The following is a 15,392-nucleotide window of genomic DNA, read 5'->3' on the forward strand; positions in this document are numbered from 1 at the left end:
ATCACTTGTACTTATATTCATAGTCAGAGTTTATAGTATTGATGTTTTATTTGTGTAATTTTATTTTTCTTCAACAGCTCATATAGGATTTTATAGCTATATTTTCTCCAACAACTTATAAGCATATAGAATGTTGCATAAAACAAATTCAAATGTATACAAAAGGGGTTTAAATAATAAATCAGCCCCAAAATGAATTCAAAGTGATCAAGGGCTTAGTGCGTTTCATTTAAACCTTATGCACGAGATCTGCCAGTAGTGGGCACTCTTGCAACATAAGCAATGATGCACATCCGAGTCCATGAGACGGAGGGAAGTTAGCGAGTGATGGGCATAAAAATTTTGAGTGTAACACAGCCAAAATAATAACTGGTACTATATCCGTTATGTTATTACTGTCACATGACGGAGCTCCAAGCACCCACCTGTGGCAACCTGGGGGGGTCACTGGACCCCATTTCAGAAAACCCATGACAATGAGTGTTTAAAAACATGAAACCATGAGGATCTGTCTTCACCTAGTGTAAGATCAATGGTTTTGCACCCTACACAGGGCATCAACATGACTGGTCAAGATCAGAGTTGAATGAGTTCAAACCAGATGGTCAAGAAGACACAGCAACAACAAACAAGTACAGAAGTCTCACACTCCAGAACTCAATGTGTGTGATCATGAATCACAGACAGTCGTGATTGCAAAATAGAGAAAAAAGGTTGAGAAAAACATGACATGAGCAGCACCGAAAAAAACATAGCAAACCAGCCCAATCCTGTTTTATCTGGTTTAAGCTAGCTATAGAAGTTTGCCTGGTTTAGTATGCTCCAGATCCCTCACAAACCAACAAACATAGCAGTCTGAGTTCAGGTTGGTTTAAGCCATTTTTAACAGGTATATTTCAGTATTCTAAAATTGAGGCCACCTTTCTTACTGATTACCACTACTTGCTTATTCAGTGTTTGAGCTAATTTTTACACCCTTGAAAAAGCACTGGGAGAAGATTAGAAACTCAATTGCTTGAAGCCATTGTTTCAATTGTAAAATGGATTTAGACGAGCACAAATCTAATTAGCCAATTAGTTAGCCAGCAGCACTGATCCACAGTGACGTTTAGCCTAATGAATCCGCCACACTGCATTGTTTGCCACGGATCCCTCAGCACTCTGAAATGAGTCGTGAGTCCCAAAATGAGCTTTCAGCACCTCAGAAGCCATTCTGACAAAACACAGGAGGATTATGGCACCTGTGATCATTTAGCCATTGTTGCATCATTCTAAAATCAATGCCTATGACGCATAGGCTGAGGTCATGATGCATTACATGCTATGTTGAGGACATCCAGCCTTGTACAATTTCACCCCTGGGAACAAATAAAATGAAGCTTGTATAATTGAGGAATGAATTAATACTGCATCACAAACTCCTCAATTATACAAGCTCAGTTTTCTCTCTTGTATCCCAAGGATCTAGTTTCAGTGTCCAATCAATACTTTAAAAAGACCCTTTCTTTCTGCCTGTACCTTTAAGCTATAATTGTTCAGTTTGTGTATATGTGTATTTATTATCATTTACATTTATGCATTTGGCAGACGCTTTTATCCAAAGCGACTTACATTGCATTAAACTATACATTTTGTATCTGAGTATGTGCAATCCCTGGGATCGAACCCATGAACTTTGGCATTGCTAGTGCCACGCTCTAACCACTGAGCTACAGGAAAGCAAATTATCATTTGTCATAGTTATTTTTTTATTGTCTCTTTCTTACAAAGCAGGTACATAAACTTTTACTTGTATGTTCACAATTTGTTTTTTGTTTTTTTTAAGAAGGACACTGATAAAACAAAGTACAACATTGGATGGGATCTTATTACACAAAAGGAGACAAAGTAATAACAAAAGATTACAAATAACAAATCCTGTCTATTTGAAGCCAAATATTGTACCAAAAAAGACATATATCTTAAGTCATGACCCCATGACTTTTATTAAAAGGGAATTATTTATAAATTAAAGGCTTAGTTCACCCAAATTAAGATATTTTTGATAACATCCGAGATGTTTATTTTTTATCTTCCATAAAAAGCAACGTATAGTAATTACCACATTCAAGGTAGTAAGTAAAGTAGTAAAGACATGGTTAAAATAGTCAACGTGACTACAGTGGTTCAACCTTAAACAAAACAAAGATAATGACTTTATTCAACAGTTTTTCCTCTTCTCTGTCAGTCTGTTACGCAGTTGGCGCAGTGAACGCATTGCAGAGCTTCCGTTTTTACGTCCGAACTGTGGCGTGATGAGAAATCGAGTCCCCCCCCAGGAATCGGGTCTCCTTTAGTGATCCCATTGGTTCAACAGACTTTAAACCGGTAGTATTTTTAGCACCTGATAATTCCTGCAAAATCACGTTATGATTTATATAGTTTAAAATGCATTTAATGACCATTAATGTCTTTTCAATTCTATGGTTCATATACTAGTATATAATTTGTTGTTCTTACGTTTGTTTTTTTTTTTTGTAAGCTTAAGTTACGTACTAGGATAGCATACATCTACCTGATTAGCCTATTAGCTTAGCTTATATTAGGTATGTTTTTTGCTTCCAACATCTGTTTCCAGTTTGTTTAAAACTAGGCATTCATTTTATATTTCAAGCATGTTGTTTGTGCGCTTAATGTAATAAAAATCATACAGTGAAATAGGTTATCTCCAGGTGAAAAAAAGTACACTTCTATAATGTAAAGAGCTCTATTTATGTGAACTAATTTTGTACTTAATGTACTAAAATTGTACTTCTTCAGTACTTCTTAAGATAATCTTAAAGGGTTAGTTCACCCAAAAATGAAAATTCATTTATTACTCACCTTCATGCCGTTTCACACCCGTAAAACCTTCATTAATCTTCGGAACACAAATTAAGATATTTTAGTTGAAATCCGATGGCTCCGTGAGGCCTCCATAGGGAGCAATGACACTTCCTCTCTCAAGATCCATAAAGGTACTAAAAAAATGTGAGCACAGTGGTTCAATATTAATATTATAAAGCGACGAGAATATTTTTGGTGCGCCAAAAAAAAACAAAATAACGACTTATTTAGTGATGGCCGATTTCAAAACACTGCTTCAGAAAGATTCGGAGCGCAAATGAATCAGTGTATCGAATCATGATTCAGATCGCATGTCAACTAACGGCTGAAATCACGTGACTTTGGCGCTCCAAACAGCAGATTCGACACACTGATTCATTTGTGCTCCGAATCTTTCTGAAGCAGTGTTTTGAAATCGGCCATCACTAAATAAGTCGTTATTTTGTTTTGTTTTTTGGCGCACCAAAAATATTCTCGTCGCTTTATAATATTAATATTGAACCACTGTGCTCACATGAACCGATTTAAATATGTTTTTAGTACCTTTATGGATCTTGAGAGAGGAAATGACATTGCTTCCTATGGAGGCCTCACGGAGCCATCGGATTTTAACTAAAATATCTTAATTTGTGTTCTGAAGATGAACAAAGGTCTTACGGGTGTGGAACGGCATGAGGGTAAGTAATAAATTACATAATTTTCATTTTTGGGTGAACTAACCCTTTAAAAAGAGAAACAGTTTTGATGTTGGTTCAAAAAACTACGAGCACTAAAACTAATGCCTCCTTCGCGTGCTATTGGAAATGTGATAATTCCCACTTTTGAAGTCGTGATTATGAGTTCATTGCATTCAAGTTTCGAAGTTTACGATGATTTACTATAATACCGAGAGCACGTGAAGGCAGCATAAGTACAGATGCTTTTAATAAAACAGGCTGGGAGTCACTATAGGCCTATGTATTGGTAAAAAGTCTCCCTCTGCTGGTTGTAAAATGTACAAAGCATATTCTTCAACCATTTAACTAGATAGTTAGATGTTTTTAGCTTTAAAAGAGCTTATATAACATATATAAATATATATATATAAAAATAAAGGTGTTACTGCTCCTTAATTCTTTTTCAAATACAAATATAAAAAAGTCAAACTTTTATCTGGAAATGAAAATATTAAAGTTTAAATGGTACATTTTCCAGCTGCTATTATGTTCAATGTCCTGCAGAGAATTGATGTTTTATTAGTTCCTGCGGGAAGATGAGCTCTATTTTTACATGTTCATTACTTTTTTATGTTCAGTCTACTGCATTTCTGTAATTTGAAGGCTCTAGGTGGCATCTAATGTCTAAGTACACATTGAGCTTTCAGGGGAGAATGTTCACTGAATGGATTCTTAACCTTTTGGTAGACATTTAATACACGACTAATAAGAAGCTTTTAAAATAAAGGCCCAGAACTGTGGTGGTGATAAATATGAACTGTTTAGTGCTCAGTGGGAGAAAAAAAAGTAGGTCTACATTTTTGGCCATGCATGCTTTGATGTCATTTTGTATGCTTAAAATCGTTCATATCTTTCTGTAAAATAAATAGTTGTTTATAATCTGTTTTATGGGCCTCCTTAAATAATAAAATCAAATTATTATAATGAAAAACACGAATTAGTCATGTTTTTTTTTCTGAATTTCCTGTCAACTTTTCTATGATGTTTCTGTATTGTCAATTGAAAGTACTTTGTCATCAGTATTAGTGAAAACTACTGCAAAATAGTTTTGTATTTTCAGCAGATTCTCTTAAGCACTCTTTGGGCCTCTCTGATTGGCTGCTGGTCGGACAGCTCTATTGTTCCTCTCCGCTCTCCACCCAGCTCCTGTGCCCTCACAAAAAATAACTGCCAATAGCTCATGGAAATCTGCCTGCCTTGGCATAATTGAGCTTCACACTATTCAGTCTGATTATATTTTTTGGAAAAAAAATAAAGGTAGGTTATTTTTTTTCATATTATATGTCTGTTTGTTTGTTGTTGGGGTTACAAAAGTTGATTTAAGGCCGTCAATCACGTTTTTATGCTTGCAGATGATTTGATGGAGTTTAAATGCTGTTAATTTGTTTTGTAAAAAGTGTTCTGAAACTAATCAATCAGGAAAAATATAAGGGTATCATTCATTCATGGACAAATTAAACCAAATGAATGTAACTTTTATATTTAGTTTATTCAGAATTAATTTAAACAACTGAAAAGATTTATTTTTTTAATTAATTGCAATTTAACTTAAGCTCTGCCCTTTTTGAAGGTAAAATTGAACAAATGTTCACTAAAAACAAAATAGTTAATTAAAATGAAGCTGAAAAAAAATATAAATATGAAAAACATTTTTTTTTTTTTTAAAAAAGAAGTACAATTAAAATGAAAAACTGAAAATATAACAATAAAAGATCATTCAAAACATTATCAATACTATAGTAACCTATAAATAATACCATCATTGATAAATCTTGTTTAAAAATATGTTTTTAATAAAATATCATCTTGATTAATTTTATTATTGACTCATATTTTGTCAGTGTGTTTGTAGGTGCAAGATGTACAGCTTTATGGGAGGTGGATTGTTTTGTGCAGGAGTAGGGAACATACTCCTGGTGATCTCCACTGCCACCGATTACTGGATGCAGTACCGCCAGTCCAGCAGTTTCACGCATATGGGCCTGTGGCGCTACTGTGTACCTGGAAAATGCGTATTGCACACAGACAGCATTGGTGAGAATGCTGAAAAATGTATCCATTAGGATGTTGTTCAAGGTTCTTATGTACTGACTAGTCTCTGGTTGATTTGAAACAGCATACTGGGATGCCACCCGGGCCTTCATGATCCTGGCCATCATAGCTTGCTTCTTTGGCATCATTATCGGTGTCATGGCTTTCATCAATTACTCCTCCTTTAGCGGCTTCGACAAAACCTTTGCTGCAGGAATTCTCTATTTCATTTCATGTAAGAATGTTCATGCTCGAAATAACCCATTTGATTTATTCCTACAGTATGTATCCAAAATGTATCTGAAGTCACAGTTTTTTTTGTTTTTTTTTGCGAACCTGAGTTGGATTTTGTGGCTGTGTCCTTCCAGGCTTCTTTGTGCTGCTGGCCATGGCTGTCTACACTGGCGTGACAGTCAACTACTATGGAAAACGTTATGGGAAATGGCGGTTCTCTTGGTCATACATAATGGGTTGGGTTTCTGTGGTGCTCACATTCTTTTCAGGTACACTAGCAAAGTTTGTGATCAACATAGAGTTTAATTGAGAGAATGTGTGTATAAAAGTACACATTTAAAATAGTGCAGTAAGTGCAATTTAAAATATAAGTTCGTTATAGGCATCCTATTGATGTTCACTGTTTGTTTTTACAACCTGAGTCAACACTATTTTCTGTGGGATATTCCTTTAAAGAACAAGCATTAAAGGGACTGTTCACCCAAAAATGATTTCTTTCTTCTGTTGAACACAAAAGAAGATATTTTAAAGAACGTTGGTAACCAGTTGACGGTAGCCATTGACTTCAATGGGGTCCATCAACTGTTTGATTACCAACATTCTTCAAAATATCTTCTTTTGCATTCAACAGAAGAAAGAAACTCATTCAAGTTTGGAACAACTTTAGGGTTGGTAAGTGATGACAAAATTTTAATTTTGGGGTGAAATGTTCCTTTAATACAAAAACTGAGTAAATATTGAGGATGGCTGTCGCTTAACATTCCTGGTCTTTGTCTGCAGGGATCTTCTATATGTGTGCTTACCGGATGCAAGAACCAAGAGGCCCAATGTCACGCTGATGCTTCTCATCCTAGATCTTTGATCCCTTCAGTCTGAATGTGAACCATCATGTCATCCCTGATCCCTTCATTTTAGACCTGTCATTTATTGTTTATTTTAAAATCACAGAACACAAACTAATAAATGACTAATACAAATGTTCAGTTTATTTTGTTTATACATAATGTAGTTTCCTATACAGACCATTATATGATGTAATATATTATAATGTATAAGGGGCAGTTTAGGTTGGTATTAAAATATAAGACTTTATATATTTGGGTTTAACTTTTTTTTTTAGAAGTGCTAGCTTTTTATGGTGAAATGTAGATTAATTGAAGTAGAATATCTTATATAATTTAATATGCATTTAAACATTTTTCAAATTATATACTGTTCAGAAGTTGGTGTGATCTTTAAAAAAAGTCATGCTCAACAAGGCTGCATTTATTTGATCATAAATACAGTAAAACAGTAATATTGTGAAAAATGTATAATGTATTTTTTATTTAAATTTGAATATAATTTATTACTGTGATGGCAAAGTGTGATCCTTCAGAAATCATCCTAATTTGATGATTTGCTGTTCAAGAAACATTATCAAAGTTGAAATATTTAATATTAGTCAAAGTTTAATATTTGGTGGAAACCGTGATACATTTTTTAAGATTTTTAATGAATAGAAAGTTTATTTTAAATAGAAATCCTTTTTAACTTTATAAATGTATTTATTGTAAATTTTGATCAATGCATATCCTTGCTGAATAAAAGTATTACATAAAAAAAAAAAACTTACTGACCCCAAACTTTTGAACAGTAGTATTTTTAGTTAGTTTATAATTGACTTTATTTCATACTTTTTACTTGAAGGAAGAATTAAGAACACACCGCATTCACTTTGTGAACAGTAAATCCTTTATTGTCAGGAGTGTTAGACACAACAGGATGTGATCCATATGCAGCATTTTTAACACGAACAAAAACATACTGCTCAAACCTGCTACAAAGAAAACAGGTAATAAATGCTTGTGAGTTTTATATCAACTCGCATCTGGTCCGAATTAAAGCTTTAAGATGTTTTACATCTCAGAAACATGCAAACAGAAAAAAAAAAGACTTATTAAAGTGCTCTAAAACAACACAGTAAGGTGTTTCAAACAGTGAAATAATTTCTCGGAATAATTTAATCAACTTCCTCAATGGTTGGACCAGAGGATCCACCTCCACCAGGGGCGCCTCCAGCACCTGGAAAGCCTCCAGGCATGTTCTCTGGCATCCCACCAGGCATCCCACCAGCACTCTGGTACAGCTTGGTGATGATAGGGTTGCACACCTTCTCTAGCTCCTTCTGCTGATGCTCATACTCATCCTTCTCAGCGGTCTGTACAGAAATGACAATTTAAAGTACTACGAATGCATAAAGACCTCAGATACAAAAGTTGAGGATCATACCTGGTTTTTGTCCAGCCAGCTTATGACCTCATTGCACTTGTCGAGGATCTTCTGCTTGTCCTCGTCGCTAATCTTGCCTTTGAGTTTCTCATCTTCAACGGTGGACTTCATGTTGAAGGCGTAGGACTCGAGGCCATTCTTAGCAGAAACCTTTTCTCTTTGGATATCATCCTCAGACTTGTATCTCTCAGCTTCCTGCACCATGCGCTCTATGTCCTCCTTGCTTAGACGTCCTAGAAGAGTTGGGACAAATTATTAGGGTTTCAATTAATAAAAATAGTACAGGGTACAGTCACATGTACCGTTGTTCTATGGAATTTCAAGGGCGAAATCCAGTCATTCCAATAGAAATCTGCACGATTTAGAGTTTTGCGTTAAGGGTGAAAAAGTTCCCCTTGCAGATTTAGCAGATTTATTTTTAAGTTAGTCTTGTGAATTTGCCACCTTAACCAACATAAAGCTGGTTGGTGTGAAGGTGAATTCATTGTGTGAGCAGTGCTTCATAGTACATCTCTAAAAAGACTCATTAAAACACGCAGGAATTCGAGAGTTTTGCTACCTTTGTCATTTGTGATGGTGATCTTGTTCTCCTTGCCGGTGCTCTTGTCTACAGCGGAGACATTCATGATGCCATTGGCATCAATGTCAAAGGTTACTTCAATCTGGGGGACACCACGAGGAGCAGGAGGAATGCCAGTCAGCTCGAACTTTCCAAGCAAGTTATTGTCCTTAGTCATCGCTCTCTCGCCCTCATACACCTAGAAGAATGCAATTACGCATGAAACTTTGCAAGAAACTATGGACAAAAAAAAATGGACATCGGGTGTTGCTCACCTGAATGAGGACACCAGGCTGATTGTCAGAGTAGGTGGTGAAGGTCTGTGTTTGTTTGGTTGGAATGGTAGTGTTACGTTTGATTAGGATGGTCATAACGCCACCAGCAGTCTCAATTCCCAAGGACAGAGGGGTAACATCAAGGAGCAATAGATCCTGGACATTCTCAGACTTGTCTCCAGACAAAATGGCTGCCTGGACAGCTATAAAAGTGGAAATATGTCTATAATTCAAAAAGACATTCACAAAAGAATAGGACATTCAGAATGAAGTCCATTTTGTTTACCTGCTCCATATGCGACAGCCTCATCCGGATTGATGCTCTTGTTCAGTTCCTTCCCATTGAAGAAATCCTGCAGGAGCTTTTGGATCTTTGGGATACGGGTGGACCCTCCAACAAGGACAATGTCATGAACCTGTGACTTGTCCAGTTTTGCATCACGAAGGGATTTTTCTACGGGATCCAACGTGCCACGGAAGAGATCGGCATTGAGCTCTTCAAAACGAGCCCTGGTGATGGAAGTGTAGAAGTCGATTCCCTCATAAAGGGAGTCGATCTCAATACTGGCCTGAGTGCTGGAGGACAAAGTACGTTTTGCCCTCTCGCATGCTGTGCGCAGCCGACGTACGGCCCTTTTGTTGTCGCTGATGTCTTTTTTGTACTTGCGCTTGAACTCAGAGATGAAATGGTTGACCATGCGACTGTCGAAGTCTTCTCCTCCAAGGTGAGTGTCTCCAGCTGTAGACTTGACCTCAAAGATGCCATCCTCAATAGTAAGAATGGACACATCAAAAGTGCCACCACCAAGATCAAAGATCAAGACGTTTCTCTCAGAACCAACCTATTATAGGGGGGGGGAAATTTGTTTATTCAACAATTACTGCATTAAAGGGCACCCAATATGCTTTTTTTTAAAAAAGATGTATTTTTTGGTGTTTTTGCCTTTATTGCGATAGGACAGTATTCAGACTGGAAGCAAAGTGGGATAGAGAGGGGGGTGGGGTGGGGGGAAATCGGCAAAGGACCGTGAGATTGGACTCAAGCTTGGGTCGCCCGAAGCGCATTGGTGCTACATATCGGCGCGCTGCCCACGAGGTCATTGGTACCCCAAAATGCTTTTTTTGATTTTACCTTTCCTTTAGTGTGAAATGGCTAGTTGTGCATGTAAACGATTTGTACAGTTACAAAGAACAAACTCCATGCCAAATAGGAGTTTATCTGTCCAACAGAAAACATTTGCATCAAACACCGTCAGTTGGGAAAGCGATTTTGCTATGTGGAGATGCTCTCTAGGCCTGTCAAAATGGCTGAAAAACCAAATTAGAATTTTATACTTAAATATTAGTAATATTTGTATTATATTCAAATTTAAAAGGCATACTATCAGAGGGAAAAAGCTTTTGGCTCGTCTCCTGAGGCCACAAGAGGGTGCAATAAGCAAAATACTGTATTAATGCACCACATTAAATTGTTTACTCAAAGCAATGAAATAACATGACTGTCTGAACAGAAAGTGTTTAACACTTAAACTAACGTTTATAAAACAAATATATTTATGTAAATAGCATAATGAACAAAACAGCATCATGTATTTAAGCATATTTTAATACAAAGAGCCGAAGCGCTGATCAAACATGGAAAAGTTGATTTTTTTATTTTAAATTCAATGAATATTCAAAATTCTAATTTTAATTTGACATCCATACACAAGATTAGCATTCTTTGTGAAAGTTTGTGTGTCAATCAAAATGTGATTATGTGAAACAAACTGTCCTTAATTAAATTGTTGCTATAGTAGCCTAATATTAATGCTAGAAAGCCTATGCACTTGGTAATTGTGATTTTCAAGTAGTCTATTCTATTCTATTTCATCATTAAAATCTATTTTTACATTCATCTTGAGTGAGGGGGCAGCATAGTCCGGGTGAAGGGGTATTGCTGCTCATAAAGCATTAGGAGTTGAAACCCGATTATAGTAAGGGGCATTATGCTGCGTTCACGCCACCTCGTATTTACCGGAATCTTGAAATGACAACACGTGACGTTATATCTGGAGCTGTTCACGTCCTTTTGGTCCTTAGTGGTGCCATGAAAACGCATAATTCCCAGTCTATCAACTAAATGAATCTACAGCGGTCAGGTGGTACAACAGCCACGTGGTACAGGTGGGAGCTTTCAGAAAACTCCCAGCTTACAAGCTGTAATTACAAGCTCTACGACTTTTTACAAGCTAGAATTTCGTAACTACAGGAATTACGAGGCTGGTTGAACACACCTTTACATTTATGACATGCTCTAAACAGTTGACCAATCACTGCAGACTGGGTCAACTGGCCAATCAGAGTTGACTGGGTGTTTCAGAAGGAGGACTTTAAAGAGACAGGAACTAAAACAGATGATTTCAGGCAGAAGGTGAAAAGAGCTGCAGAAATGTACAGTATGAAAAAATATATTGTTTTTTTACTTTGAATCCTGAAAATGTATTCTTGAAGATCCCCAAAAATAGAATTAGGAACTTGTAAATAAGCATGATGTTATTAAAAAAATTATATTACTTTTATAATAATATTATAAAAGTAACAATCTTACTTTCTTATCCAGGCCATAGGCAATGGCAGCAGCAGTCGGTTCATTGATAATTCGTAGAACATTGAGGCCAGAAATAGTCCCAGCATCCTTTGTGGCCTGGCGCTGAGAGTCATTGAAGTAAGCAGGTACCGTGACAACAGCATTCGTGATGGTCTGTGAAAACAGATTAATGCCTTTCGTGAAATTTAACATTGTGCCAAGTTTTTTTTTATTATTTTTTACTGAAGTCATCCTCTGAATCAGAAAGCACTTTTTCTCCACAAATGTTTAAAGGGTTTGTTCACCCAAAAATGAAAATTATGACATTTATTTCTCACCCTCATGTCGTTCTACACCCGACATGAGGGTGAGTAATAAATTATATTATTTTCATTTTTGGGTGAACAAACCATTTAAAATTTGTTGTGTTGTTTCATCCCCTAATAAACTGTCATTTTGACAGGTTGAATATGTCAACTTCTTTAGACCTACAGCAACATAGATTTTCAACACCATTATTGCAAATACAAGTGTTTGTACAGAATTACGGTCTCCTTGTTTTCAGTATGCTGAGAATGAATTTGTATTTGACAGAAACCTACTTTTCCAAGGTATGCCTCTGCAATTTCCTTCATCTTTGTAAGCACCATGGAAGAAATCTCCTCTGGGTAAAAGGCCTTGGTCTCCCCTTTGTATTCAACTTGAACTTTGGGGCGTGTGCTGTCATTTATTACAGTAAATGGCCAATGCTTCATGTCTGACTGCACAACAGCATCATCAAACCTCCGTCCAATAAGCCTTTTTGCATCTACAGAAGCAAACATGGCAACAAACTCAGCAACTACTTTATATCCTTATATAAACATGTACAACTTAAAAAAAACAGTAATGTCACAGGGATGCACAGCTATTATAATTCTTGCTGATACTATTAAAGGTGCAATATTTAAAATTTGGGAGGATCTATTGACAGAAATGCAATATAATATACATAACTATGTTTTCAGTGGTGTATAAAGACCTTACATAATGAACTGTTATGTTTTCATTACCTTAGAATGAGCCGTTTCTATCTACCCACATCGTGGGTCCACTTAAAAGTCAAGTCGCCATTTTGTGCGGGCATGTTTCTACAGTAGCCCTAAATGGACAAACTGCTCTACAGAGCACATTTCATCACTATGTTGTTGTTCTTCTAAATCATTCATGCTTTTAGAGGCAGCTTGCATCGTCACTACGCTGAATACACACAAAGAAGTAGTAGTAGTAGTCGCATGGTTTATTATCAGACGACAACATCTGTCTTGTGTTGGCCAGACTGCTAACGTAGCTTCTCTATGTGCTTCGAAAGGGAGGGGTGAGCGCTGTTGGTTGCAGTTCGCAACCTCGCCACTAGATGCCACTAAAATTTACACACTGCAGCTTTAAAGGAACACTCCACTTTTTTTGAAAATAGGCTCATTTTCCAAATCCCCTAGAGTTAAATAGTTGAGTTTTACCGTTTTCGAATCCATTCAGCCGATCTCCGGGTCTGGCGGTACCACTTTTAGCATAGCTTAGCATAGTTCATTGAATCTGATTACCCATGGTACGGCAGCAAAGTTCCTTGATTATTACGCCTGAATGAGAGTATAGTTCCTAGCCATATCAGCCTAGAAAATTGGCCAACTTTTCATTTTCTGTCAGTCTTAGTACACGATTTAACTACAGAAGAGTCAAGTTTTAAATAGGAAAAATATGGAAACTCTCTGGTCATTTTTGAGCGAGATGCTAACGGTCTAATCAGATTCAATGAACTATGCTAAGCTATGCTAAAAGTGGTACCGCCAGACCCGGAGATCGGCTGAATGGATTCGAAAACGGTAAAACTCAACTGTTTAACTCTAGGGGAGTTTTTCAAAGGATTTTCAACAAAAGTGGAGTGTTCCTTTAAGCTGATAATTATTTTTCAATAAATAAGCTGACAAATATGTTATGGCCGACAAGAGATAAATGGACAAAATGTATACTATTTTGCCTAAATCAAATTAATATAGAAACTAAAATCAAATGCTAAATTTAGGCATCACACCATTATAATGCACAATATGACAAATTGATATTCATTTTGAGGTTTGCTTATGATTGCATTTAACAGTGTTATTAAATCTAACCGTAAAAAAATAAGCATGTACAATTAAATTTCCAAAATCAATCAGTAAAGATCCATTTTTTTTTTTTATCTCAAATGTATTTAATTATGTAAATACATTAAAATATGTATTTAATGTAATTAAATCACTTACCAAAGACTGTATTGGTGGGGTTCATTGCTACTTGATTTTTGGCAGCATCTCCAATCAGCCTCTCTGTGTCTGTGAATGCTACATAACTCGGTGTGGTCCTGTTACCCTGGTCATTGGCAATGATTTCCACTTTGCCATGCTGAAAGACCCCCACGCAGGAGTAGGTGGTCCCCAGGTCAATGCCAACTGCTGGTCCCTTTGACATGGTTGTTTCTACTGGCAGCAAACAGACATTAAGGCAATGGTTAATATTCATGAAGGAGCATATTTTATATAACCCAAGCCTTCCAAATAAGGGATATATGTTTGTTTATATCTTATTTATAGCTCAATTCTATTTAACGTTGTGACTCTTTACTCAAAAGCTTTTTTGGCACAGTAGACATAAGATCCTGTGGCCTGCATGAGCGACAGAGCAGATCAGCTGTCACTGTGTTAAAGGATGCTACTTCAAACAGAGCTGAGGAAAGCACTTCACAACAGCTCGATCATTCATTCTGTTTCATTACTGATGATATTTTTACTTTCTAAAGTAAAAAAGGAAATTTTGTTCCAAACCTTTATCACTTTGTTCTTATATTGTTGACAAAAATGTCAGAGTAACAGCCTCAGAACCATTCACTTTCATCTCCTTTTGAGAACATAACAAATATGTGAACTATCCCTTTAAGATAATTGATTACCTCTGGGGGAAAGTTAAGGTTCAGTTTCCTCGTTTGCTTCATACTATTATGCAACATTCGTAATTTCAGCAAGCTTTCGGATTTGGAAGAACTGGGAGTGTCTTCTGGAATCTTCTACTAGATTCCATAAATTGCACATACTCAACAACACTCTGAGAACGTTCAAATGTCATTATCACAATTCTATTCCACGTTAAAGATGGTATGCAAATCGTGTTCACAAAACTAATAAAATAATTTTAAAAAATCGGTGGGCATACAAAACAGTTCGACCAGAAACATGATAATTTTATGTCCTTGCTCTCGTGCAGGAGAGGTTAGCTGAATGACAGCAGCAGTCACCATTCACTTTCATTACTTGGAAATAGATACAGTGGGTGTGAATGGTGACTAGGCTGTCAGCCCCTAACATTACGCCAGGCCTAACATCTCTCTTTCAAATCCATAGAAAGGTCGTCGTCTGGTTTTGCTAAACTATCCAACTGAATAGCATTGCACTCGACGCATTGTCAACTTAGAATATTTTAGTCCATATTGGTATATCTTGACATCATTAGCAACTGTGAAATTAGTTTATATATAATTATAAACCTAAACTCTTTTAAGTTTCAATGCATAATAAGAATCATAATTCTCACCAGATGAGATGCTGACTCTGTCAATCACTTGCTGTGTCGCAGCTCGAAACGCGCGCGATGTCTCTGCAGCAGAACTGTCTGTGCCGTAATGCGCTTTAAGACTTCCTGAGAACAGTCCAGAACATGGAACGAGCGCAGCAGCCAATCAGAACGCACGGGCGCTGAAGTGTTCAGAGATGGACAGTGCCAGCAGAATTCAGCCTATAACAGAACAGAATGTTAAAGAACATTAAAAGTATCGATCTATGGATTGATTCTAGAACATT

At 36.6% G+C, this 15,392-nt stretch overlaps 3 protein-coding genes across 8 annotated transcripts in view; 1 reads left to right on the forward strand and 2 right to left on the reverse strand.

Annotated features, from left to right (window-relative positions):
• The first annotated feature begins 5,440 nt into the window (after positions 1-5,440).
• On the forward strand, positions 5,441-6,685 carry lim2.3 (lens intrinsic membrane protein 2.3). The gene is made up of 4 exons (XM_067365892.1): positions 5,441-5,615; positions 5,698-5,847; positions 5,981-6,115; positions 6,627-6,685. Exons 1-4 carry the CDS (start codon positions 5,441-5,443, stop codon positions 6,683-6,685), a joined length of 519 nt encoding a protein of 172 aa, XP_067221993.1.
• An 880-nt stretch (positions 6,686-7,565) lies between these two features.
• On the reverse strand, positions 7,566-15,265 carry hspa8b (heat shock protein family A (Hsp70) member 8b). 3 transcript variants are annotated; one of them, XM_067365803.1, is made up of 10 exons: positions 15,127-15,265; positions 13,806-14,021; positions 12,123-12,328; positions 11,542-11,694; positions 11,417-11,437; positions 9,238-9,793; positions 8,952-9,154; positions 8,677-8,875; positions 8,118-8,350; positions 7,566-8,046 (listed from the first exon to the last, which is right to left on the reverse strand). In XM_067365803.1, the coding sequence occupies exons 2-10, from the start codon at positions 14,008-14,010 to the stop codon at positions 7,849-7,851; spliced, it is 1,974 nt and encodes a 657-aa protein (XP_067221904.1). In that variant the 5' UTR covers positions 14,011-14,021; positions 15,127-15,265; the 3' UTR covers positions 7,566-7,848. The 3 variants fall into 3 exon arrangements, with proteins under 3 accessions (XP_067221904.1, XP_067221905.1, XP_067221906.1); XM_067365804.1 differs by having other exon boundaries at positions 13,806-14,018; positions 15,127-15,254; XM_067365805.1 differs by lacking the exon at positions 11,417-11,437 and having other exon boundaries at positions 15,127-15,263.
• Positions 15,219-15,392, reverse strand: part of sytl2b (synaptotagmin-like 2b) — a 31,595-nt gene continuing 31,421 nt past the window's right edge. For all 4 annotated transcript variants that reach the window (XM_067365801.1, XM_067365800.1, XM_067365799.1 and 1 more), the window contains one exon: positions 15,219-15,327. The gene's annotated coding sequence lies outside the window, so the exon portion shown is untranslated. The remainder of the gene's footprint in view (positions 15,328-15,392) is intronic.

This window comes from Chanodichthys erythropterus, chromosome 17 (assembly GCF_024489055.1).
Source record: "Chanodichthys erythropterus isolate Z2021 chromosome 17, ASM2448905v1, whole genome shotgun sequence".
Classification (NCBI taxonomy): Eukaryota; Metazoa; Chordata; class Actinopteri; order Cypriniformes; family Xenocyprididae; genus Chanodichthys; species Chanodichthys erythropterus.